This window comes from Rhinoderma darwinii, chromosome 1 (assembly GCF_050947455.1).
Source record: "Rhinoderma darwinii isolate aRhiDar2 chromosome 1, aRhiDar2.hap1, whole genome shotgun sequence".
In the NCBI taxonomy this organism is placed as follows: Eukaryota; Metazoa; Chordata; class Amphibia; order Anura; family Rhinodermatidae; genus Rhinoderma; species Rhinoderma darwinii.
In genome coordinates, this window is record NC_134687.1 from 652,719,149 (window position 1) to 652,740,972 (window position 21,824).

Below are 21,824 nucleotides of genomic sequence, written 5' to 3' on the forward strand. Positions count from 1 at the left end.
GCCAGTGCGTGCATTTTAGCAGGAAGTCTGCAATCTAGCCCAGGTTGCCCTGGGCTATAAAAAGGGCACTATCCTCTTGCTCTTTGCCAGAGCGTTGTTCGTTACCCTTCGTTTGTCGTGCTTATGGTCTCCCAGTTTCCCAGTGTACCTTGCTCCTGTATCCCGTTTCCATGCTACCTATTGCTATTGCCGTGCTACAGCCTACGCTTGATCCGCTAAGTCTCACCTGACAACTTCCCGCCGCCTGGTCCTGGACGTGCTTGCCTTGCTACTGCCTACGATTGCCTCAGGTACCCTCGCTGAACTAATTGAACTCTGTACTTACCTGTTTGGCCAGCTGCCATTCCGCTACACGGTACGGCCCAGTGGGTCCACACCCCGCATCATGACAGTACCCCAATGAAAAGTCAGCCCAATGCTCTAGGAACCCAAAGCCTTCTCCTTTACACCAAGACTTCAGCCATTCATTTAACTCCCTGAGCTCCCGCTGTCTTTCCTGTGATGTGAATGGCACAGACAGTATTCCTGAGAATACAACCTTCGAGGTCCTTCTCTTCAGCTTGCAGCCTAGTTCTTTAAAATTATTCTTAACGCTCCTCCACCTACCATTTATTCTGTCGTTGGTACCCACATGGACCACGACAGCTGGATCATCACCAGCCCCTCCCAGCAATTTGTCCACCCGTTCCACCACATGCCGAACCCTGGCACCAGGGAGATAGCAAACCATTCGGTTGAAGCGGTCTTGGCGACAGATTATTCTATCCGTCTTCCTGATTATAGAATCCCCTACAACTATCAATTGTCTTGGCTTACCTGCATTACCATCCCGCCGACTACTAGCTGGGCTGTTCTCCCGGCTGTTAGGGAAATCAGTATCCACTAGGGTAGCCATTTCTGAGACCGACACCTTCGCATCATCACCCAACTTGGAATTTTGCTTGGAATGTCAGAAACTTTGCCTTCCTTTTCTTTGACCCCTTTCTACTGCCCCTAACCACATTAACCCAGCTACAATATATATACAATAAATATTACATAAGACAGTGATCAGTAGAGAACATGCACATACTTGTATTCCTGTACTCACATCTAACTATACAATAAATATCACCTAATACAGTGATCAGTAGAGAACATGTGTCACGAAGGGTCTGTGGACCCACTGGGCCGTACTGCCTTGGCGGTAAGGCAGCTGGCCAACCGGACGCAGGTCAAAGTCTATAGTTCGTATAGGTACCTGTGGCAGCTCGGACAGGTGCAAGGTAGGTTTGGCAGGAACTTGGCAGCAGGTGGACGTCAGCTGTGGAGAAGCACAACAGGCGTGGTATACAACACAGCACGGCACTAGATCAGGATACAAGTTATAGGATACAGGAACACGAACACTGGGAGCAGGTAAAACTAGGGGGCCATTTGCAAGACAGACTAGGAATACACAACAAAGCTCAGGCTTAGAACTAGGGTGCTGGACCCGTCTTATAGTCCAGAGTACTCACGGGTCAAGGTTCATGAATGAGGTCCGGTGCGCGCGCTGCCCCTTTAAGAGCGTGCACGCGCACCCTATGGGATCCGACTGTGGTGAGTAGACGCGAGCGCTGGCCTCTCCTGAGGAGGAGGCTGGGACCAGCGCTTGCAGCCTGTGCTTGGCCTGTGATTGGCTGGAGCTGTCACTTGGACTTAATTGTCATCCCGGGAGGTCAGACTGGAGGAAGAAGCAGGGAGTTATCGGTAAGTGAGAACTTCTTTTTTTTTTTACACGTTCATGTATATTGTGATCGGAAGTCACTGTCCATGGTGCTGAAACAGTTTAACTCCGGAAGTCCCGGACCGAACTCCGTGCAGGGAGCCGGGCTCCTAGCATCGTAGTTATGTACGACGCTAGGAGTCACTGCCTCTCCGTGGAACTACTGTCCCTTACTGAAAACATGATTACAGTACGGGACAGTTGTCCTGCAGAGAGGCAGGGACTCCTAGCATCGTACATAACTATGATGCTAGGAGCCCGGCTCCCTGCACGGAGTTCGGTCCGGGACTTCCGGCCGAAATACGTCCATCCATTACGGACGTTAATGTGCTCGTGTGAACCCAGCCTTAGGCTGGATTCACACGAACGTGGCGTTTTTGCGGACGCAAAAACGCGGCGTTTTGCGCGCGCAAAAATCACTTGCCAGCTCCGTGTGTCATCCGTGTATGATGCGCGGCTGCGTGATTTTCGCGCAGCCGCCATCATAGAGATGATTCTAGCCGACGTCAGTCACTGTCCAGGGTGCTGAAAGAGTTAACTGATCGGCAGTAACTCTTTCAGCACCCTCGACAGTGAATTCCGATCACCATATTTAGCAACCTGTTAAAAAAAAGAGGTTCGTACTTACCGAGAATTTCCCGGCCGTTGCCTTGGTGACGCGTCCTTGGTGACGCGCCCTTGGAGGTCAGACTGGAGGAAAAAGCCGGGAGTTATTGGTAAGTCAGAACTTTTTTTTTTTTTAACACGTTCATGTATATTGTGATCGGAAGTCACTGTCCAGGGTGCTGAAACAGTTTAACTCTTCGGCCGAACCCGGTTAAGTTCGGTTCGGTTGTCCGGGTTCGCTTATCTCAAAGACACTCCGTTTGGAAGTTTGTAAACAGAAAAGCACGTGGTGCTTTTCTGTTTAGATTTATAGTTTGACAGCTCTTGCGCGAATCACGAAGTTGGCATGGAAGTGCTTGCGTGCGGCATGCGTGGTTTTCACGCACCCATTGACTTCAATGGGTGCGTGATGCATGAAAAACAGCGAAAGAACGGACATGTCGTGACTTTTTTTCAGCGGACTCACGCTGAGTAAAAATCACGCACATGTCCGCACGGCCCCATAGACGAATATAGGTCCGTGCAACGCGCGTGCAAATCACGCGCGTTGCACGGACGGGATTCCCGTTCGTCTGAATAAAGCCTTATAGTCAAGACGAGGATTTCCTAAGTCTTTTGATAGAATTGCAGCAAAATATCGATAAGGGATAAATATATGTGACTGTGGTAAACCTGCTATACTATGTATAGAATGAGTGCCCCTGATTTGATGTATAAACATACAAACCAGTGCACTAAGAATTGTGAAAAAAAGTTAACCATAACCTTTTTATTAGTGTCCCTATGGAATAATAGCTGCAGATAATCACCAACTAAATGTTAATGTCACCAAACCAATGTATAATAATGCACTATCCCCATATCAGGAGGCAAGAGGACCATGTGTAACATATTATAATGGAAAAATTCCATAGATGTATACTAGTCAACAGTTCTATAAGGACTCCGGAAGACAGAGGAGGCAGTCCAATCCATGAAGATAATCTGCAGATGACAAAAATAACAATGTGCATATATTCAAATATTTTTATTGCAGTAAACATCGTCGTGTGAAGTGTGTTTCAGATTCATATACACCAATCAATAACGCTCGACTGCCACACAAGGCGCATCAAAGGAACCGAAAATCACAGTCCATGTATCCCTACGTTTCAATCTGGAAACTCTATATCAGCACCCCTACGATGCATGGGCACGTGGTCAATGATCCAAAATTTTAGATCACTGGCCACATGTCCTGCTGAAACAAAATGTGCCAGAACAGGGAGATCAAGTTTCTTCGTTCTAATAGTAGATCTGTGTTGATTTATACGTGCACGGCAGTCCTGTGTGGTTTCCCCCACATATATCAGTTTATAGGGATACTGTAGTACATATATAACATAAGATGACGCACGGGTCAAAAAATGTTTGATGTGGAAGACCCTACCGTTTAACGGATGTACAAAAGTGTTTCCCTTTTCCATGCTATTGCAATTAATGCAATTCAAGCATGGAAAACACCCCAATTTTTTGGGAGCCAGAGTTGACTGGCGATTTGTATGTAAGGACCCCACATCGGCATGTACAAGTGGGCGTGTCTCTGCTACGGACAGTGTAAGCGCTCCCCAGCTCTTACACTGTCCGTAGCAGTGATACGCCCCTTGGAAGTTCGGCAGACAAAGTACAAGACTGATCTCTCACAAGAGCTGAAGAGATGAGCGCGCGCTCTCCTCTCCCCAGCTCTCACACTGTCCGTAGCAGTGATACGCCCCCTTGCCAGTTCGGCAAAGACTGATCTCTCACAAGAGCTGAAGAGATGAGCGCGCATGCGTGCTCTCCTCTCTACAGCTCTTACAATGTCCGTAGCAGTGATACGCCCCCTTGCCAGTTCGGGTGAAAAGACTGCAATCGCACACTCTCGCTCTTGCTGTGGCAAGTAACACGCCCCCTTGCCAGTACACGCCCCGTTGACTGTTCAGGGGGTTATTTAAATATCGGGCGCCAAATATAACGGCACCGATATCTAAATAACGGAGGGAGGTAGAAAAAAAAATGTAAAGTGCCACAGGGTTTGTTCAGCCCTCGCCATTACATGCTGCACATGTATGGAGAGGTGAAAGGTTATCTTTAAAGGAACGTAAAAAACACAAACAAACATAACTGGTATCACCGCATCCGTAAACAGAATGATTACAATTAAATGTTATTTACCCGCACGGTGAATGCCGTAAGAAATAAAAACTAAAAAACAAAACACTAGAAGCTCCAAAAATAAAATAATGAAAGTATTAAAAAGTGATCAAAAACTGCAGCTCGTCCTACAAAAGAAAAGCCCTCACTCCGCTCCATCCACAGAAAAATAAAAAAGTTCTGGCTCTGTATACATAGTTGCCAACATTAATTTTTTCCAGGGACACTTAGGGTGTGGCTTCCTTGGTGGGCGTGACTTATCTGGTGGGTGTGGCTAATGGGGCATGACTTTCTTCCCAGAATTTCTCCATACAAATAAACGAACAAAAATGTCTGCACTAGTTTGGCTGACAACCACTACGGTGGGCGGTATCTAACAGGCAGATGACGTCCCACTTTTATCACTAGGGTGAGGTGATATGTGCGGACCACTACTGGTAGCGTAAAAACCAGTGTAGATAGTGCCCCCGTCGATTGTTCCACACACACAACCCTGTAGATAGCGACACACGTAACCCCCTGTACATAGTGCCACACACTCCCCCTGTACATAGTGCCACACACTCCCCCTGTAGATATTGCCAAACACGCACACACACCCTGTAGATAATGCCACACACACCTCTGTAGATCGCACCGCACACCCGACTGTATATAACACCACACCACCCCCTTTAGATAGCGCCACACACACACAACCCCCTGTAGATAGTGCCACACACACCACCCTGTAGATAGCACCACACACAGCCCCCCTGTAGATAGCACCACACACAGCCCCCCTGTAGATAGCACCACACACACAACCCCCTGCAGATAGCGCCACACACACAACCCCCTGTAGATAGCGCCACACACACCACCCTGTAGAAAGCCACACACAGCCCCCCTGTAGAAAGCGCCACACACAGCCCCCCTGTAGATAGCGCCACACACACAACCCCCTGCAGATAGCGCCACACACACAACCCCCTGCAGATAGCGCCACACACAACCCCCCTGCAGATAGCGCCACACACAACCCCTGTAGATAGCGCCACACACAGCCCCCCCTGCAGATAGCGCCACACACACAACCCCCTGCAGATAGCGCCACACACAGCCCCCCTGTGGATAGAACCCCACACAGACCCCCTGTAGATAGCGCCACACACAGACCCCCTGTAGATAGCGCCACACACAGACCCCCTGTAGATAGCGCCACACACAGACCCCCTGTAGATAGCGCCACACACAGACCCCCTGTAGATAGCGCCACACACAGCCCCCCTGTAGATAGCGCCACACACAGCCCCCCTGTAAATAGCACCACACACAGCCCCCTGTAGATAGCACCACACACAGCCCCCCTGTAGATAGCGCCACACACAGCCCCCCTGTAAATAGCGCCACACACAGCCCCCCTGTAAATAGCGCCACACACAGCCCCCCTGTAAATAGCGCCACACACAGCCCCCCTGTAAATAGCGCCACACACAGCCCCCCTGTAAATAGCGCCACACACAGCCCCCCTGTAAATAGCGCCACACACAGCCCCCCCTGTAGATAGCGCCACACACACAGCCCCCTGTAGATGGCGCCACACACAGCCCCCCTGTTGATAGTGCCAGATGATTGACAGCTCTCGGTATACACACTCATACAGGGGTGACTGATAACAGAGAGAACACCGGACCAGTGCTGCTCTCTACCTCATACACGGCAATAGTTGCAGGACCTGTGAACATGTCACCACCATGTGACCGGGGCGGAGCTTATCAGTAGAGAGACGTGGTGGATGGAGGACCTGTGACGATATCAAGATCCCGTAACCGCGGTATCAGGGGGCGGAGCTTAGAAGTGGCTAGATTGAGCGTTGTATGAAGAACCTGTTATGACGATTACGTGCTTGGCCCCCGTGTGTGGGGACGCAGCGCCTTTGCTGTGTAAAGTGATGATGATCACGTGACATGAGGGGGCGGTGTGATGCCTCCTCTCCACTTGTAAGCTCTGTCCCCTCCCACCCCGGTCACATGGTAGTGACGTCATCACAGGTCCTTCAGCTATGGTCGGGTGTACATGACTTCCGTGACTCACCTCTGTTATCAGTCAGGGGATTTCCCATGATGCAGTAGTAAGGTAAGGTTACATGAGGTCATTTCTGTCCGGTTTTGGTGCGTTTTTGTCTGGCACAGTGTTAGTGATTATTATTATTAGCGCTGTAAATATGAAATACAGGAGGGTTTAACCCCTTGGTGACATCAGATCTATAGTATTATGATGGACGTGCGCCGTCACCCTAGAAGGAGCGGAGCCTGCACCGTACACGGCTTCTGATAGCCGCCTGCAACCGCCAAGATCAGAGACAGCGCAATCCCGGCCGTTTAACCCCTCAGATGCCGTGATGAATAGCGACTGCGGCATCTGATTAGATAGCGGCTTCCTCTGTCCTCCGAAAGCGATATAGACCGGTTACCATAGTAATACATTGTAATAAGTTTCTTGTGTTTTTTAAAAAAACATTAAAAATAAATAACTGAATCGCCGCATCTGTTATGTCCAAATTATTACTATATCAAGTTATAACCGCAGAAATAATTCACACGTGAACGTCGCTGCTTTTGGATGCCAACGTATGGAATAAAAAGTCCCCAAAATGTCACCCACAAAATCTACATCTCACCCCACAAAACCCCCCACACCGCGCAATCACCGGAAATATAAACCCCCCACACCGCGCAATCACCGGAAATATAAACCCCTCACACCGCGCAATCACCGGAAATATAAACCCCCCCCCCTCACACCACGCAATCACCGGAAATATAAACCCCCCCCACACCGCGCAATCACCGGAAATATAAAACCCCTCACACCGCGCAATCACCGGAAATATAAACCCCCCACACCGCGCAATCACAGGAAATATAAACCCCTCACACCGCGCAATCACCGGAAATATAAAACCCCTCACACCGTGCAATCACCGGAAATATAAAACCCCTCACACCGCGCAACCACCGGAAATATAAACCCCTCACACCGCGCAATCACCGGAAATATAAAACCCCTCACACCGCGCAATCACAGGAAATATAAACCCCTCACACCGCGCAATCACCGGAAATATAAACCCCCCACACCGCGCAATCACTGGAAATATAAAACCCCTCACACCGCGCAATCACCGGAAATATAAAACCCCTCACACCGCGCAGTCACCGGAAATATAAAACCCCTCACACCGAGCAATCATCAGAAATATAAAACCCCTCACACCGCGCAGTCACCGGAAATATAAAACCCCTCACACCGCGCAATCACAGGAAATATAAACCCCTCACACCGCGCAATCACCGGAAATATAAACCCCCCACACCGCGCAATCACCGGAAATATAAAACCCCCTCACACCGCGCAATCACCGGATATATAAAACCCCTCACACCGCGCAGTCACCGGAAATATAAAACCCCTCACACCGCGCAATCACCGGAAATATAAACCCCTCACACCGCGCAATCACCGGAAATATAAACCCCTCACACCGCGCAATCACCGGAAATATAAACCCCCCCCACACTGCGCAATCACCGGAAGTATAAAACCCCTCACACCGAGCAATCATCAGAAATATAAAACCCCTCACACCGCGCAGTCACCGGAAATATAAAACCCCTCACACCGCGCAATCACAGGAAATATAAACCCCTCACACCGCGCAATCACCGGAAATATAAACCCCCCACACCGCGCAATCACCGGAAATATAAAACCCCCTCACACCGCGCAATCACCGGATATATAAAACCCCTCACACCGCGCAGTCACCGGAAATATAAAACCCCTCACACCGCGCAATCACCGGAAATATAAACCCCTCACACCGCGCAATCACCGGAAATATAAACCCCTCACACCGCGCAATCACCGGAAATATAAACCCCCCCCACACTGCGCAATCACCGGAAGTATAAAACCCCTCACACCGCGCAATCACCGGAAATATAAACCCCTCACACCGCGCAATCATCAGAAATATAAAACCCCTCACACCGCGCAATCACCGGAAATATAAACCCCCTCACACCGCGCAATCACCGGAAATATAAACCCCCTCACACCGCGCAATCACCGGAAATATAAACCCCTCACACCGCGCAATCACCGGAAATATAAAACCCCTCACACCGCGCAATCACCGGAAATATAAACCCCCTCACACCGCGCAATCACCGGAGATATAAAACCCCCCCACACCGCGCAATCACCGGAAATATAACACCGCGCAATCACCGGAAATATAAAACCCCTCACACCGCGCAATCACCGGAAATATAAAACCCCTCACACCGCGCAATCACCGGAAATATAAAACCCCTCACACCGCGCAATCACCGGAAATATAAAACCCCTCACACCGCGCAATCACCGGAAATATAAACCCCTCACACCGCGCAATCACCGGAAATATAAACCCCCTCACACCGCGCAATCACCGGAAATATAAACCCCCCACACCGCGCAATCACTGGAAATATAAAACCCCCCACACCGCGCAATCACTGGAAATATAAAACCGCGCAATCACCGGAAACATAAACCCCCTCACACCGCGCAATCACCGGAAATATAAAACCTTCTGTCTCACAATACGGCGACGCAAAACCATTTTGTTTTTTGAACAACTCGTTCTTTCCTTGGAGAAGATAAAAATATAAATTTGGTGTAGTCGTAATCGTATTGACCCGGAGAATAAAGGTAACAAGTCATTTTTACGGCATGGTGAACGTCGCAAAACGAAACCCTAAAAATAATAGGGGTTTCCACGATCGGACAACTGATGACGTCCACCGGATAGGTCATCAGTATATGATCTGTGGGGGTCTGACACCCGGACCCCGCACTGATCAGCTGCTCCGGCTGCCTCCGGGCACCCGACGTCCATGCTGAAAGCAGATGCTCCGGTCACGGAATAGCGGCCGAGCTGCAGTGTTAGGTTATGTTCACACGCAGAGTCAAAAACGTCTCAAAATACGGAGCTGTTTACAAGGGAAAACCGCTCTGGATATTCAGACGTTTTTTTAACCACTCGCAATTTTCGCTGCATTTTTTACAGACGTTTTTGGAGCTTTTTTCAATAGGGTTATGAAAATCAGCTCCAAAAACGTCCCAAGAAGTGTTCTGCAGTTTTTCGCGGCCGTTTTTTTACGCTGCCGTTTTTCAAAACTGCCGCGTAAAAAAACGGTCCATCGGAACAGGACGCAGTTTTTTCCATTGAAATCAATGGGCAGATGTTTAGAGGCGTTCTGCTTCCGATTTTTTGGCGTTTACATCCCGAAAATAGGCCGTGTGAACGTACCCTTAGGCTGGGTTCACACGAGCACATTAACGTCCGTAATGGACGGACGTATTTCGGCCGGAAGTCCCGGACCGAACTCAGTGCAGGGAGCCGGGCTCCTAGCATCGTAGTTATGTACGACGCTAGGAGTCACTGCCTCTCCGTGGAACTACTGTCCCGTACTGTAATCATGATTACAGTACGGGACAGTTGTCCTGCAGAGAGGCAGTGACTCCTAGCGTCGTACATAACTACGATGCTAGGAGCCCGGCTCCCTGCACTGAGTTCGGTCCGGGACTTCCGGCCGAAATAAGTCCGTCCATTACGGACGTTAATGTGCTCGTGTGAACGTACCCTTACAGTGAATAGGAGCAGAGCTGCAGTTCTGTAGAACGGCCGCTGTTTAGTGGACGGAGACATTTGCTTCTGGCTTCAACTAGTGCATAACGTTCAAAACATCCGGCAGCTGATCGGTCCATGTGTCAGACCCCCACGATCATATACTGATGACCTATCCGGTGGATAGATTATCTGTTGTCTGATCGTGGAAAACCCCTTTAAAAATGACATCATGTCCCACACAAGACATGTTCTCATATGGCTGTGTCACTGGAAAATAAAAAAGTTCTGGCTTTTGGAAGGAGGGAGGAAAAATGAAAATTTTCTGCGTTTCCAAGGGGTTAAGTACAAAACATGACAATAAACATTAATGAATGACTGGCTGGTCCAGAAGGAGAGAGATCCTGCCTGCGTAGAATACACTTTATACGAGCAGGAGACCCTGCCCGCGTAGAATACACTTTATAAGAGAAGAGACTCTGCCCGCGTAGACTGCACTCTACGAGAGAAGGAGAGACCCTGCCCGCGCAGACTGCACTCTACAAGAGAAGGAGAGACCCTGCTCGCGTAGACTGCACTCTACAAGAGAAGGAGAGACCCTGCCCGCGTAGACTGCACTCTACGAGAGGAGGAGACCGTAGGTGAGGGTAAAAGCTGGTCATCCGGTGGAGTAGTTGCAGACGGGATATTACAGGGTGTAAGCTTTTCTGAGCAGGGGGTGTTCAGGTTACTAGTGAACGTTTGGATGGTGGGAGAGATGGGATGTGTTGGTTGGAAGAGGTCCAGAGTATGGGGGACGCACGTGAAAAATCTTCTAGACGATGATGTGAGGAACCGATAAAAGGAGAGCAAAGAAGGTCTCGTGAGGACAGGAGATTACGGCAGAGATCTATGGAGGGGAAAGGTTGTGGACTGGAGATTACGTGTGGGGAGATATCGGGAGATTAGGGCAGAGATGTATGGAGGGGACAAGATGTTGACAGCCTTGCATGTCATTTTTAACTTCATATAGCAGGCAATGTGTAGCCAGTGACCGCAGAGGTGGGATGAGGGGAGAGGTAGATTTACCCCTGCAGCAGAGTTGAGAATGGGTAGGAGGGTGTAATAGTGTTAGATGGGAAGCCACAGAGGAGGATGGTGGAGTAGTCTAAATGGTAGCTGATGAGGGCCAGTGGCGTAACTACCGCCGTAGCGGCTGCTACGGGGCCCGCGGCATGAGGGGGCCCGTGTCGCCCGCCGGCACGGCCCCCACCATGGCCGCAGGCTCTGCTAGCAGCCGCTATGGCTGCTACAGCGGGACGCCACTGAACAGTACGGCAGAGCAGGGAGGTATCTCCCCGCTCTGCCATTAAACAAAAGACATGTATCCCCTATGCACAGGATAGGGGATACATGTGTGATCGCCTGCAGCGATAGGGAGAACGGTGGACTGAAAGTCCCCATCACAAACCTCGGACTTCCGGGGTCTGTGTCGGCAGCTCCGGAGAAATGAATGGAGCGCCGGTCCCGCTTGTGCGCATGCGTGACCAGCGCTCCTTTCATTTTTAGTGAGCTGCCGACACAGACGCCGGAAGTCAGAGGTTAGTCATGGAGAACTTCAGGGGACTTTCAGTCCCCCGTTCTCCCTATCGCTGCAAGCGATCACACATGTATCCCCTATCCTGTGGATAGGGGATGCATGTCTTATTAGGACACACTGTAGGTCGCATTTTTTTGGGATGGGGGACGCTGTATGGCGTTCCCTACGGGGTGGACGACGCTGTATGGCGTTCCCTACGGGGTGGACGACGCTGTATGGCGTTCCCTACGGGGTGGACGACGCTGTATGGCTTTCCCTACGGGGTGGACGACGCTGTATGGCGTTCCCTACGGGGGTGGGGGACGATGCTGTATGGCGTTCCCTACAGACGCCCCCCGTAGATGGCGCCATACAGTGCCCCCCGTAGATGGCGCCATACAGTGCCCCCCGTAGATGGCGCCATACAGTGCCCCCCGTAGATGGCGCCATACAGTGCCCCCCGTAGATGGCGCCATACAGTGCCCCCTGTAGATATCTACAAACGGGGCTGTGTGGCGTTATCAAAAGGGGGGGGTTTGTAAAAAAGGCACTATCTACAAGGGGGGGGGGGTTGTGTGACACCCAGGGGAGGGGGGCCCCAGTTAAAAGTTTGCTATGGGGCCCAGTCTTTCCTAGTTACACCCCTGATGAGGGCATATGTACTAGCATTTTTGAGGGTGAGGAAAGACTGAATTCTAGAGGGTTTGAGGTGGAGGCAGCAAGAAGTGGGAAGCGATTGGCTGTGCTGTTTGAAATTAAGGGTTATCCCAATACAGCGACCTGTAAGACGGGAAAAGTGTGGAGCCATTACCTGTGATTGATAGTTCTGGTAAGTGGGGGGGGGGGGGTGAGGTAAATAGGGGTAAAGATGATTCCGTTTTCTCCATGTTGATCTTAAGGAAGCGGGAGGTGAAGGAGGAGATAACTGTTATACACTGCAGATAGCAGGGAGGGAACATCAAGACCAGGGAGGTAGATATGACCAAAGTTTTAGATTGAGAAGAGTAAGGGTCCCAGGACACTGAGACCCTTGGGTGACACTAAACAAAAACCTAAAAATCTGAGTCTGACACACCACGAATTTATATTAAACGGTATAAATTTATTGATACATAACAACAAACAAGATTAAAAACAGAGATGATTACCACAGTATAGATGGATACCAGACACTGATACACAACAGAGGCGCTGAATCATACAGGAAAGAGTGGGCAAGGTATATGAAGTGTATTGCATCATGCAACCTGCATGTTCCTATGTAAAGTCAGAAGTAACGATCCCCCACTTCTAAATGGAACCATGCATGTAGCAGATCTACAGCAGCCTAATAATAAATTAAACAATGGATAGTGAATAAATGTAAGTAGTGTAGTCCAATGTTGGTATAAACTACCAGTTACCGCTGCAGTGGAACACCTTACCCATGTTTAGAGAGCGGCACTGTCTGGCATCACACCCAACACATGTTTCAGCAGGAAGCCTTCATCTGGGGGTGGTGTCAGAAAGTCAAAAATGAGCCTTTTAAATAACAATGAGCCAATCACAGGTGAGAAACTCACCTGTGATTGGCTCAAACCAATCTCAATGAGCAGTGCTGGACGCAGCATCTGACACAGGAATAACATCCAGTTCATAACCCGGAAGTGAAAAGGACATAAGCCACGTGTCCCACCAGTCCTTGTAGCCCTGGATACAGAGATACAAACAAAGGGAGATGCAGGGAACGAGCAAGCCGCCTATGCCGAGGAGGAGAAGTGAAAGTAAACCATGAAAGCATTTTACACAGACGTAATAGACACAGTGACTGGTAGCTGTCCCTATCTTTGCCCTATTTTATATACACAATGTAGAGCAGGGGTCTCAAACTCGGCCGGGTAAGTGGGCCGCATATAGAAAAAATGGGAAGTTGACGGGCCGCATTACTTTCAAATTTGATACAATACAAAATTATTGTTAATCAATTAGTTATTTGAACTACTATAACACTATATTACTATAATAATACCGCTAGGTTTAAAATGTGAGATATTTCTCCACGTGCTTATTTCAACAATCCAGCTTTCCAGTTTAAGTGTCGCTAAATGCAGATGCTGCCGCAGAGTCCTCCGCAGATGCTGCCGCAGAGCCCTCCGCAGATGCTGCAGCAAAGCCCTCCGCAGATGCTGCCGCAGTGCGCCCTCCGCAGATGCTGCCGCAGTGCGCCCTCCGCAGATGCTGCCGCAGTGCGCCCTCCGCAGATGCTGCCGCAGTGCGCCCTCCGCTGATGCTGCCGCAGTGCGCCCTCCGCTGATGCTGCCGCAGTGCCGTCAGGGGCTTGCCTAGAGCTGGCGTCCCGGAGCAGAGCCGCTTCTGGCCCTCTGCCTGGGATTCCAGCTCTGCTCCTGACATCACTGTCCATATATAGACAGAGATGTCAGGGGCAACCCCAGAGCTGGAGTCCCGGGCAGAGCGCTAGTAGGCTCTTCCTGGGACTCCAGCTGGGCTCCTGACATCACTGGGACTCCTGCTCTGGGGAAGCCCCTGACATCATTGTCGATGTATGGACAGCGATGTCAGAGGCTTCCCCAGAGTCCCGGAGCAGAGCCGATAATAGAGCTCTGCCCGGGACTCCGCTCTGGGGAAGACCCTGACACACTGTCCACATATGCGCAGCGATGTCAGGGAATTCCACAGAGTCCTGGAGCAGAGCCGACACCAGTGCTTTGCTCGGACTCCGGCTCTGGGGAAGCCCCAGACATCGCTGTTCATATGTGGACAGCGATGTCACGGAATTCCACAGAGTCCCGGAGCAGAGCCGATACCAGCGCTCTGCTCGGGACTCCGGCTCTGGGGAAGCCCCAGACATCACTGTTCATATGTGGACAGCGATGTCAGGGAATTCCACAGAGTCCAGGAGCAGAGCCGACACCAGCGCTCTGCTCCGCTCTGGGGAAGACCCTGACACACTGTCTATATATGGGCAGCGATGTCAGGGAATTCCACAGAGTCCCGGAGCAGAGCCTGTACTAGCGCTCTGCCCGGGACTCCGGCTCTGGGGAAGCCCCAGACATCGCTGTTCATATGTGGACAGCGATGTCAGGGAATTCCTGAGTCTCGGAGCAGAGCCGATCCTAGCGGCTCTGTGTCCCGCGGGCCGCAGATGACAGCCCCAGGGGCCGCATGCGGCCCGCGGGCCGCGTGCTTGAGACACCTGATGTAGAGGGTGTGCCATAACAAGTGATGAATTAATCAAACAGATATAAATTTAAATACTAATACATAAATACACACGAATACAGAAAATTATTGCAGCAATTAATTAATTGAGATTAAAGACCAAACAAATGAAAAAAGACAAAAGACATATTGATAGCCATACACAAATAAAGATGCATTACATACTGACTTACACATATACATACAAAAATATTGCAGTGATCACAATACAATATAACAATGCAATATGTTCATATACACATGTGCATGAATTGATAAGAGAACATACATACAGATATATGCATAAATACATATCCACTTAGCCCATAAACGCTCCCCCATTAAACGTGGCCATTCCTAAACCAAAAAAAAGTCATTTTTCTTGGATGTGCATAAATATTAAATGTATGTTAAAAAATAAACAAATACCATAAAAGGTGATTAAAATACACTACTATAAATTATTTCAATTATAAAAACGTGAAATACATATACATAGAAGTGAAAAAACCAACTAAAGTGTGAAAGAGTGAAATTAAGATGAAATAATATAATGATGTGATAAATAATAATGTGTGACAAATGTATAAGCGAACAAATCAAAAAATGTGTTTGGAAAGTGACAATTATGACAAAGTGTTTAATATAAACACATAAGTATGTGTACGTGTGAATGTGTGAAAAAATGTTGGGCAAAAGAAATAAATTCAAGTAGATATAAAACAATAAATATATTGCATCCCTACACCGCATGAAAATTAAATGTGAATGAATAATTAGTATTTATTCCAAGGGTAAGTACATACGTATGTAAGAATTTGTACTGTAAATACATATTAACAATCAAGAGAAAATAAAGTGAATACAAAGACATCAATCTCGTCCATAGACTGGCTGCTCAGAACTTTTAAGAGAATCTTATTGTGGGCTCGAACAACATCAAACGAGTAGGTCACGGCAAACTCATAAGTATGTTACTGGTAATCTGCAAAAAACTAAAAATAGGTAAAAGTTAAACAATGAAGTTTGCTAAACACTTTAGTTCAGGGACTTAAAAACAACACCACGGGAGATCCCAACACCCCTTATAGGAAAGCTGCAAAACCCAAATTTTACTGACTTTAATTTCCAAATCCATCTGGATTCCAGCTTTAACAATTTCCTCATCAATGACCCACCTCTCAGGTCCAATTCTACATGGTCGATGCCTTTCACATGAAGGTCTTTGGAATTGCATCGATGATGTAGAAAAAAATGTCTCGGTAGAGTTTTAAGGAATTCCACCTTTTCAGGTGTAGTACCCCTTGCTGCCTTAATACCATTTACATGTTCCCTTTTCCTTACTTTAAGCTGTTTTGTGGTAAGGCCAATGTACATTTTTGGACAAGGGCTGCATGCATAATAAACAACTCCTTTGGTGTTACAATTAATTGGCCAAGTAATTTTATATGTTGTTAGACCAGATGAATCCACAAATTCATTGCTTGTGTTGATGTTTGGACAGGCTATGCAACGTCCACATGGACGACAGCCCCACTTTGGTTTACTTGCTCCAAAGATTGGTCTAGTCATTGGAGGTTTGTGGTAGCTATGAACCAGGGCGTCACAAAGGTTTCTTGCCCGTCTCGAGGGACACTAACAGAGAGAGGGTGGGACAAGAAGGTGGTGTGTGAGTGGGAGATAATAAATCTTTGGTTGGTAAGGTATGAGGAAATCCAGGAGAGGGCCAAGTCTGTGATGTCAAGGGACTAGACATTTTGTATCGGGATGGTTTGGTCTACTGTGTCGAAGGTGGTGGACCGGTCTAGAAGGAGCAGCACAGAGTAATGTAGAAGGTGGAGGACAGGTCACACTTTACAGAAGTCTGCGTGTAAGATGTGACTGCTAAGTGATCAGATAATGCAGAGATCCTGCACACACAGCGCAATACATGCTGCTTCCTCACACTTCAGCCAGGACTTCCCTTACATACACACTGGACTCCCGGGACCTTCCGTACATGCACACTGGACTCCCGGGACCTTCCGTACATGCACACTGGACTCCCGGGACCTTCCGTACATGCACACTGGACTGCCGGGACCTTCCGTACATACACACTGGACTCCCGGGACCTTCCGTACATGCACACTTCACTGCCGGCACCTTCCGTTCATACACACTTCACTGCCGAGACCTCCCGTGCATGCACACTGCACTGCCGAGATCTCCCGTGCATGCAGTCTGCACTGCCGGGACCTTCCGTGCATGAACACTGCACTGCCGGGACCATACAGGAACCGTGGTTGGTGTCTGTCTTGCAGATGTGAACAAAGTTCTAGTCACAGGGTACTGTGAAGTACAATTGTTTTAGCGGATAGCAGTCTACAAGGAATAGGAGAGTACAGTAATAAATAAGAATTTTAGATGTCTCTGAAGATCGAGGATCTCTGAGGTAACTTCTAATATCTGTAAAAACTTATATTAGGGGTGTATTAATTCATAAAAGGCATCTGTCACATTGAACACCAGTCTGATCTGTTGGCAGCATATTATATAGCAGGAGGACCTGAGCAGATTGTTTCTCTCCTTTCACTTGTATAGGAGTTCCAGAAACAGCCGAGCACGGCCAGAGGTGGAGCCGCATCTATCAGACATTTCTGGCATATCCTGGGGAGAAATGTCCGTGTTGGGAATACCCCTTTATTCCATATGGTGACGGCTCTGAGAAGATGTTTCTCTCAATGATCAATAAGTGAGGTTCTGTATGTCACACATGATGTTGTCCCCTGTATGATCTCCATCTTCTCCTTTCTTCATAAAGACGTCTGCAGTACTAGATCCTCAAGTTCCTCCAGTTTTCTCATCTTCTCCTCCACAACGCTCCTTCTCCTGAATGACCCACCAAGGATGGACAAGGACAGGAATGAGATGAGCAGAAGAATATTAGACTTCACCTTGGAGATCATCTACCTGTTGAGCGGAGAGGTAAACTTTTCTACATTCTAGAACAAGTCACACATAGGGAAGGGACAATACATAATAGGAAGTAATAGGAAGAATCCAGTGTCCTGTATAACAGCCTCCAGACCTACCAAGTGACGTCAAGAAGCCAACAGCAGAAAAGCTGAAGATCAGCTACCAATATGGTCAGTTATGTGTCATGTCACCAATGCAGCAATAGTAATGTTGTAGAGCAATGAGGATGACCAGGAACCAGGAGGATCAGGATGACATCTATATAGAAGCATAGAAGATGACGTCAAGGGGGAGAGCACATGGTCCATCTAGTCCCCCAATATTATTTCCTCTTTAGTTTTGGCCTCGTTCTATTTCCTCAATGTCCTTTTGTAGGTGAGGTCATTACAGATGTGGGGTCATTAGAGCTCTATACAGCGGGGTCACAATCTCCCTCTTTCTACTGAGGGGGAATACTGTGTTCAGTTCTCGAAGTGTCTCTCTCCATACACAGGAGTACACAATAGTGAAGAAGACATCGGGTGACTGTACGACTCCCATCATCCATGAGTCAGGAGGATGGAGCAGTAGTCAGAGCCCCATCACAGAGCCTCCCCCTCACTCCCGGATACCTGAGAAGAAGATCTTAGAACTGATCTACAAGATGACTGAGCTGCTGACTGGAGAGGTGACACTGCTGGGAATGCTGGGAAATTCTACAGTAACAGCACTGGAGGTGTCTGGGTGATGACTGTATCATTGTGTGTGTCAGGTTCCTATAAGGTGTCAGGATGTCACTGTCTATTTCTCCATGGAGGAGTGGGAGTATCTAGAAGGACACAAGGATCTGTACGAGGAGGTCATGATGGAGGACTACCGGCCGCGCACATCACAAGGTGAGATATACTGTAGATCTATAATTTATATATTATTAGTTTTTTGTTGAAGTGATAATTTCGTCATTTGCAGTATATACAGACATGTGATTCCTGATCTCTGATCACATGTTCCTTGCTTTGCTGCAGTGCTGCACTAGGGAATGGTCACAGATTTGTTGTAGAAGTTTCCATATAACTGAATGTGGTTGTTTTTGCAGCAGGTACGTGAGTTTTTACTAACCACAATCAGATGAGTGGGACAGTGACTTGTGTGTGTGAACATAGTCTTATATAACCAGTGACTGATCAGACGTTGGATGAGACGTTCTCCTGGTAGACACTTATTTCTGCACTTACATCGTCTTTATGTCCTTGGGCAATGTTTTCCAACCTGTGTCGCTCCTGCTGTGCAAAACTACAACTCCCAGCATCTCCTGACAGCCACAGTCCACCCCGGTTATTATTGTCCCCAGTTTCCCCATGACTGCATGGAGTACACATCTTTACACTGCAGTATACAGAGGTATTGCCGTGGCGGGGGTGTGTGTTCCCCACATGATGAGACTATTGTTGTCAGGGACCCTCTTCTGTGTCATCATGTGGGGTATACACATCCGCAGCTTGGTAATACACATCTCCATACTGCGGTGTGTGATCGACATGTGGTCCAGGGAGTGACCGGCTGCCTCCCCCTCCACTCAGTACAGGGAGTGAGCTGGGAGTGTGCTGTATTACTTGTATTTCCATTTTTGCTTCTAAATACAGCAATAGTCTGCGCTGCCGGCTGCTGATAACTCTGCATTAGAGTTCACATTATATTGTACAGCGCAGGCGGCTGTTGTGGATACGGGAGCCATGGAGACAAGCAGGACTAATCTTGAGTTATGACCACCCGGCAGCACGGACTATGGGTAGTCAGTGCTATAGTTATCCCTGGACAGTGATCCAGGGATTTATTGTGATTTCCAGATTTGGAGTCGGGGAGGAGTTTTTCCCCTAATGAGACAATTGTCATCCACCTCATGGGGGTTTTGCGTTAATCTGGATCAACACGGTCGGATTATAGGTTGAATTTGATGGACTTGTGTTTTTGTTTTTTTCAACCTTATTAACAATGTAACACAGAATGTATGGAGAAAAATGTACCACTAACATAAAGTACAATGTGTTCCGTAAAAACAATCTCAGAATAATCAACTTAGATGTGATCTTCATTATTGTCATCCTATGTGCTTACAGACTTGGCTGATAGCGAATGATCCAGCTTCTGTGTATAGAGGAGACCTAAAAACGAAAAAAAAGTTTTCATAAAAGTCCATAAAAAAAACATGTCTAATCACTTAGAACAAATAAATATATATATATATATGTGTGTGTGTGTGTGTGTGTGTGTGTGTTTTCTTTGATAGCAGGGAACACTTATTCCGCCACTTTCAAGTCTATTCGCGACCACAGAGAGCAGATACAGTTAAATACTATGGCGGAGCAGGGAGCCGAAGGTTTCCCACCATTCGCTATGGTAAGCCATGGTCTACTTTGGGCCTGCGGCTTACAAGGTGCAGGAACATCGACACAGGCAGTGAGGACCTCAACATTGTAATTTCGGCTCTGATCAGTAAACATGGAAATTTAGAGAGAAGTGTCTGATATATAGACAGATATACAGTAGTCATGTATTCAGTCACTGTGTGTTTCCTACAGATGGATCCAGTAGGAGAAATCCACCAGAGAGATGTCCCAGTCCTCTGTATTCCCAGGACTGTCCAGAGGAAAATCACAATGTCCCAGAGAATCATCAGGTAGATGAAGCTGAGCCCTATACCAGATCTATATAGGGGGGTGTGGAGCTTTTTGGTCCTGCGGTCATAGATGGGGTCATAGATTTTGGTGGTTTCTTATGTTGTTCTGTTAGATTCTTCGCACTCTCTGCTGTATTGTACTGAATTGTTCCATATGTGAAATCAGGGGGAAGATCTGACTAATATTAAAGCGGAGGATGAAGAAGAGTGGGTGAGGGGCGATCAACTGTGTAAGAGTGAAGTGGAGGAGGAAATTCCAGGAGGTGTTACCACAGGTAAGTAGTAATGAATTTAGAAAGTGAATTGGGAGGTTTGTTAAGGTGGGGTTCCTCCTTAGTTCTACATTACAGTAACACGTCAGACAATGTGTTATACATAGTGCAGGAGCTGAGGGAGCTGTGACTGCACATAGAAGTTCTCTACAAGGTGATCTATGGATCCGGTCATGTACTAGGCTTAGTGTCAGATTTTATGAGGGGCACCAGGAGCCTGTAAAAATAACAATAATTCAATACATTAGTATGTCTGACGATCGCTGGTTCAAATCCCCTGAGGGGACATAAAAAATAGTTTTAAAATAGTTTCAAAAAAATTAGTGGTGTACAAAAAATAAACTTCCCACTTTTCCTTTTAAAGTATTGTAAAAAAATAAACAAAATTGGTATCACCGCATCCGTAAAAGTCTGAATTATTACAATATAACATTATTTAAATCGCATGGTGAACACCGTAAAAAAAAAAAATGACACTGCCAGAATCGCAATTTTTTGGTCACGTTAGCGCTAAAAAAAATGTAATGAAAAGTGATCAAAAAGTCGTATGTACCAATAAAAACTACAGCGCACCCCACAAAAATAAGCCTTTACTCTGCTCAATCAATGAAATAAAAAAATAAAAATAACCCACAGGATAAAGGTAACGGGATATTATAAAGAACAGTAAAAACAAATGGAATAAAAAATGTTTAAAAAGTTACATGTACCCCACAATTATCTTAATAAAAAGCCCTCATACCACTACGTCTATGAAAAAATAAAAAAGTTATGGCTCCCATTAGTCGAGGATGAAAAAATATGCAGATGAGCCGGTCCGAGGGGAACTTTCCTTCTGTTTCAGGAGGAGATTATCAGGGCTCTAATATTTGGGAACAAGGAAGAGAAGGGCCCAAACATATCTGCTGGAAGCGAGGGCGCCCGTATTATACCAGGACAACCCTTTCCCAGCAAAATTCCCCAAACTGCAAAGGAGTGTGGACCAAAAGGGGGATAAG

The 21,824-nt window shown here is 47.6% G+C and overlaps 1 protein-coding gene and 1 long non-coding RNA gene across 2 annotated transcripts in view; both read left to right on the forward strand.

Annotated features, from left to right (window-relative positions):
- The first annotated feature begins 6,389 nt into the window (after positions 1-6,389).
- Positions 6,390-18,561, forward strand: LOC142678775 (uncharacterized). Its single transcript, XR_012852636.1, has 3 exons — positions 6,390-6,643; positions 17,524-17,907; positions 18,392-18,561. It is a non-coding gene; the product is annotated as an uncharacterized LOC142678775 (long non-coding RNA).
- Positions 18,562-20,720: 2,159 nt separating this feature from the next.
- LOC142700654 (uncharacterized) overlaps positions 20,721-21,824 on the forward strand; it is a gene marked incomplete at its 5' end in the record, with an annotated part of 40,101 nt that continues 38,997 nt past the window's right edge. The window contains one exon of the mRNA XM_075848115.1: positions 20,721-20,829. Within this exon, the coding sequence (XP_075704230.1) occupies positions 20,721-20,829 (109 nt within the window). The remainder of the gene's footprint in view (positions 20,830-21,824) is intronic.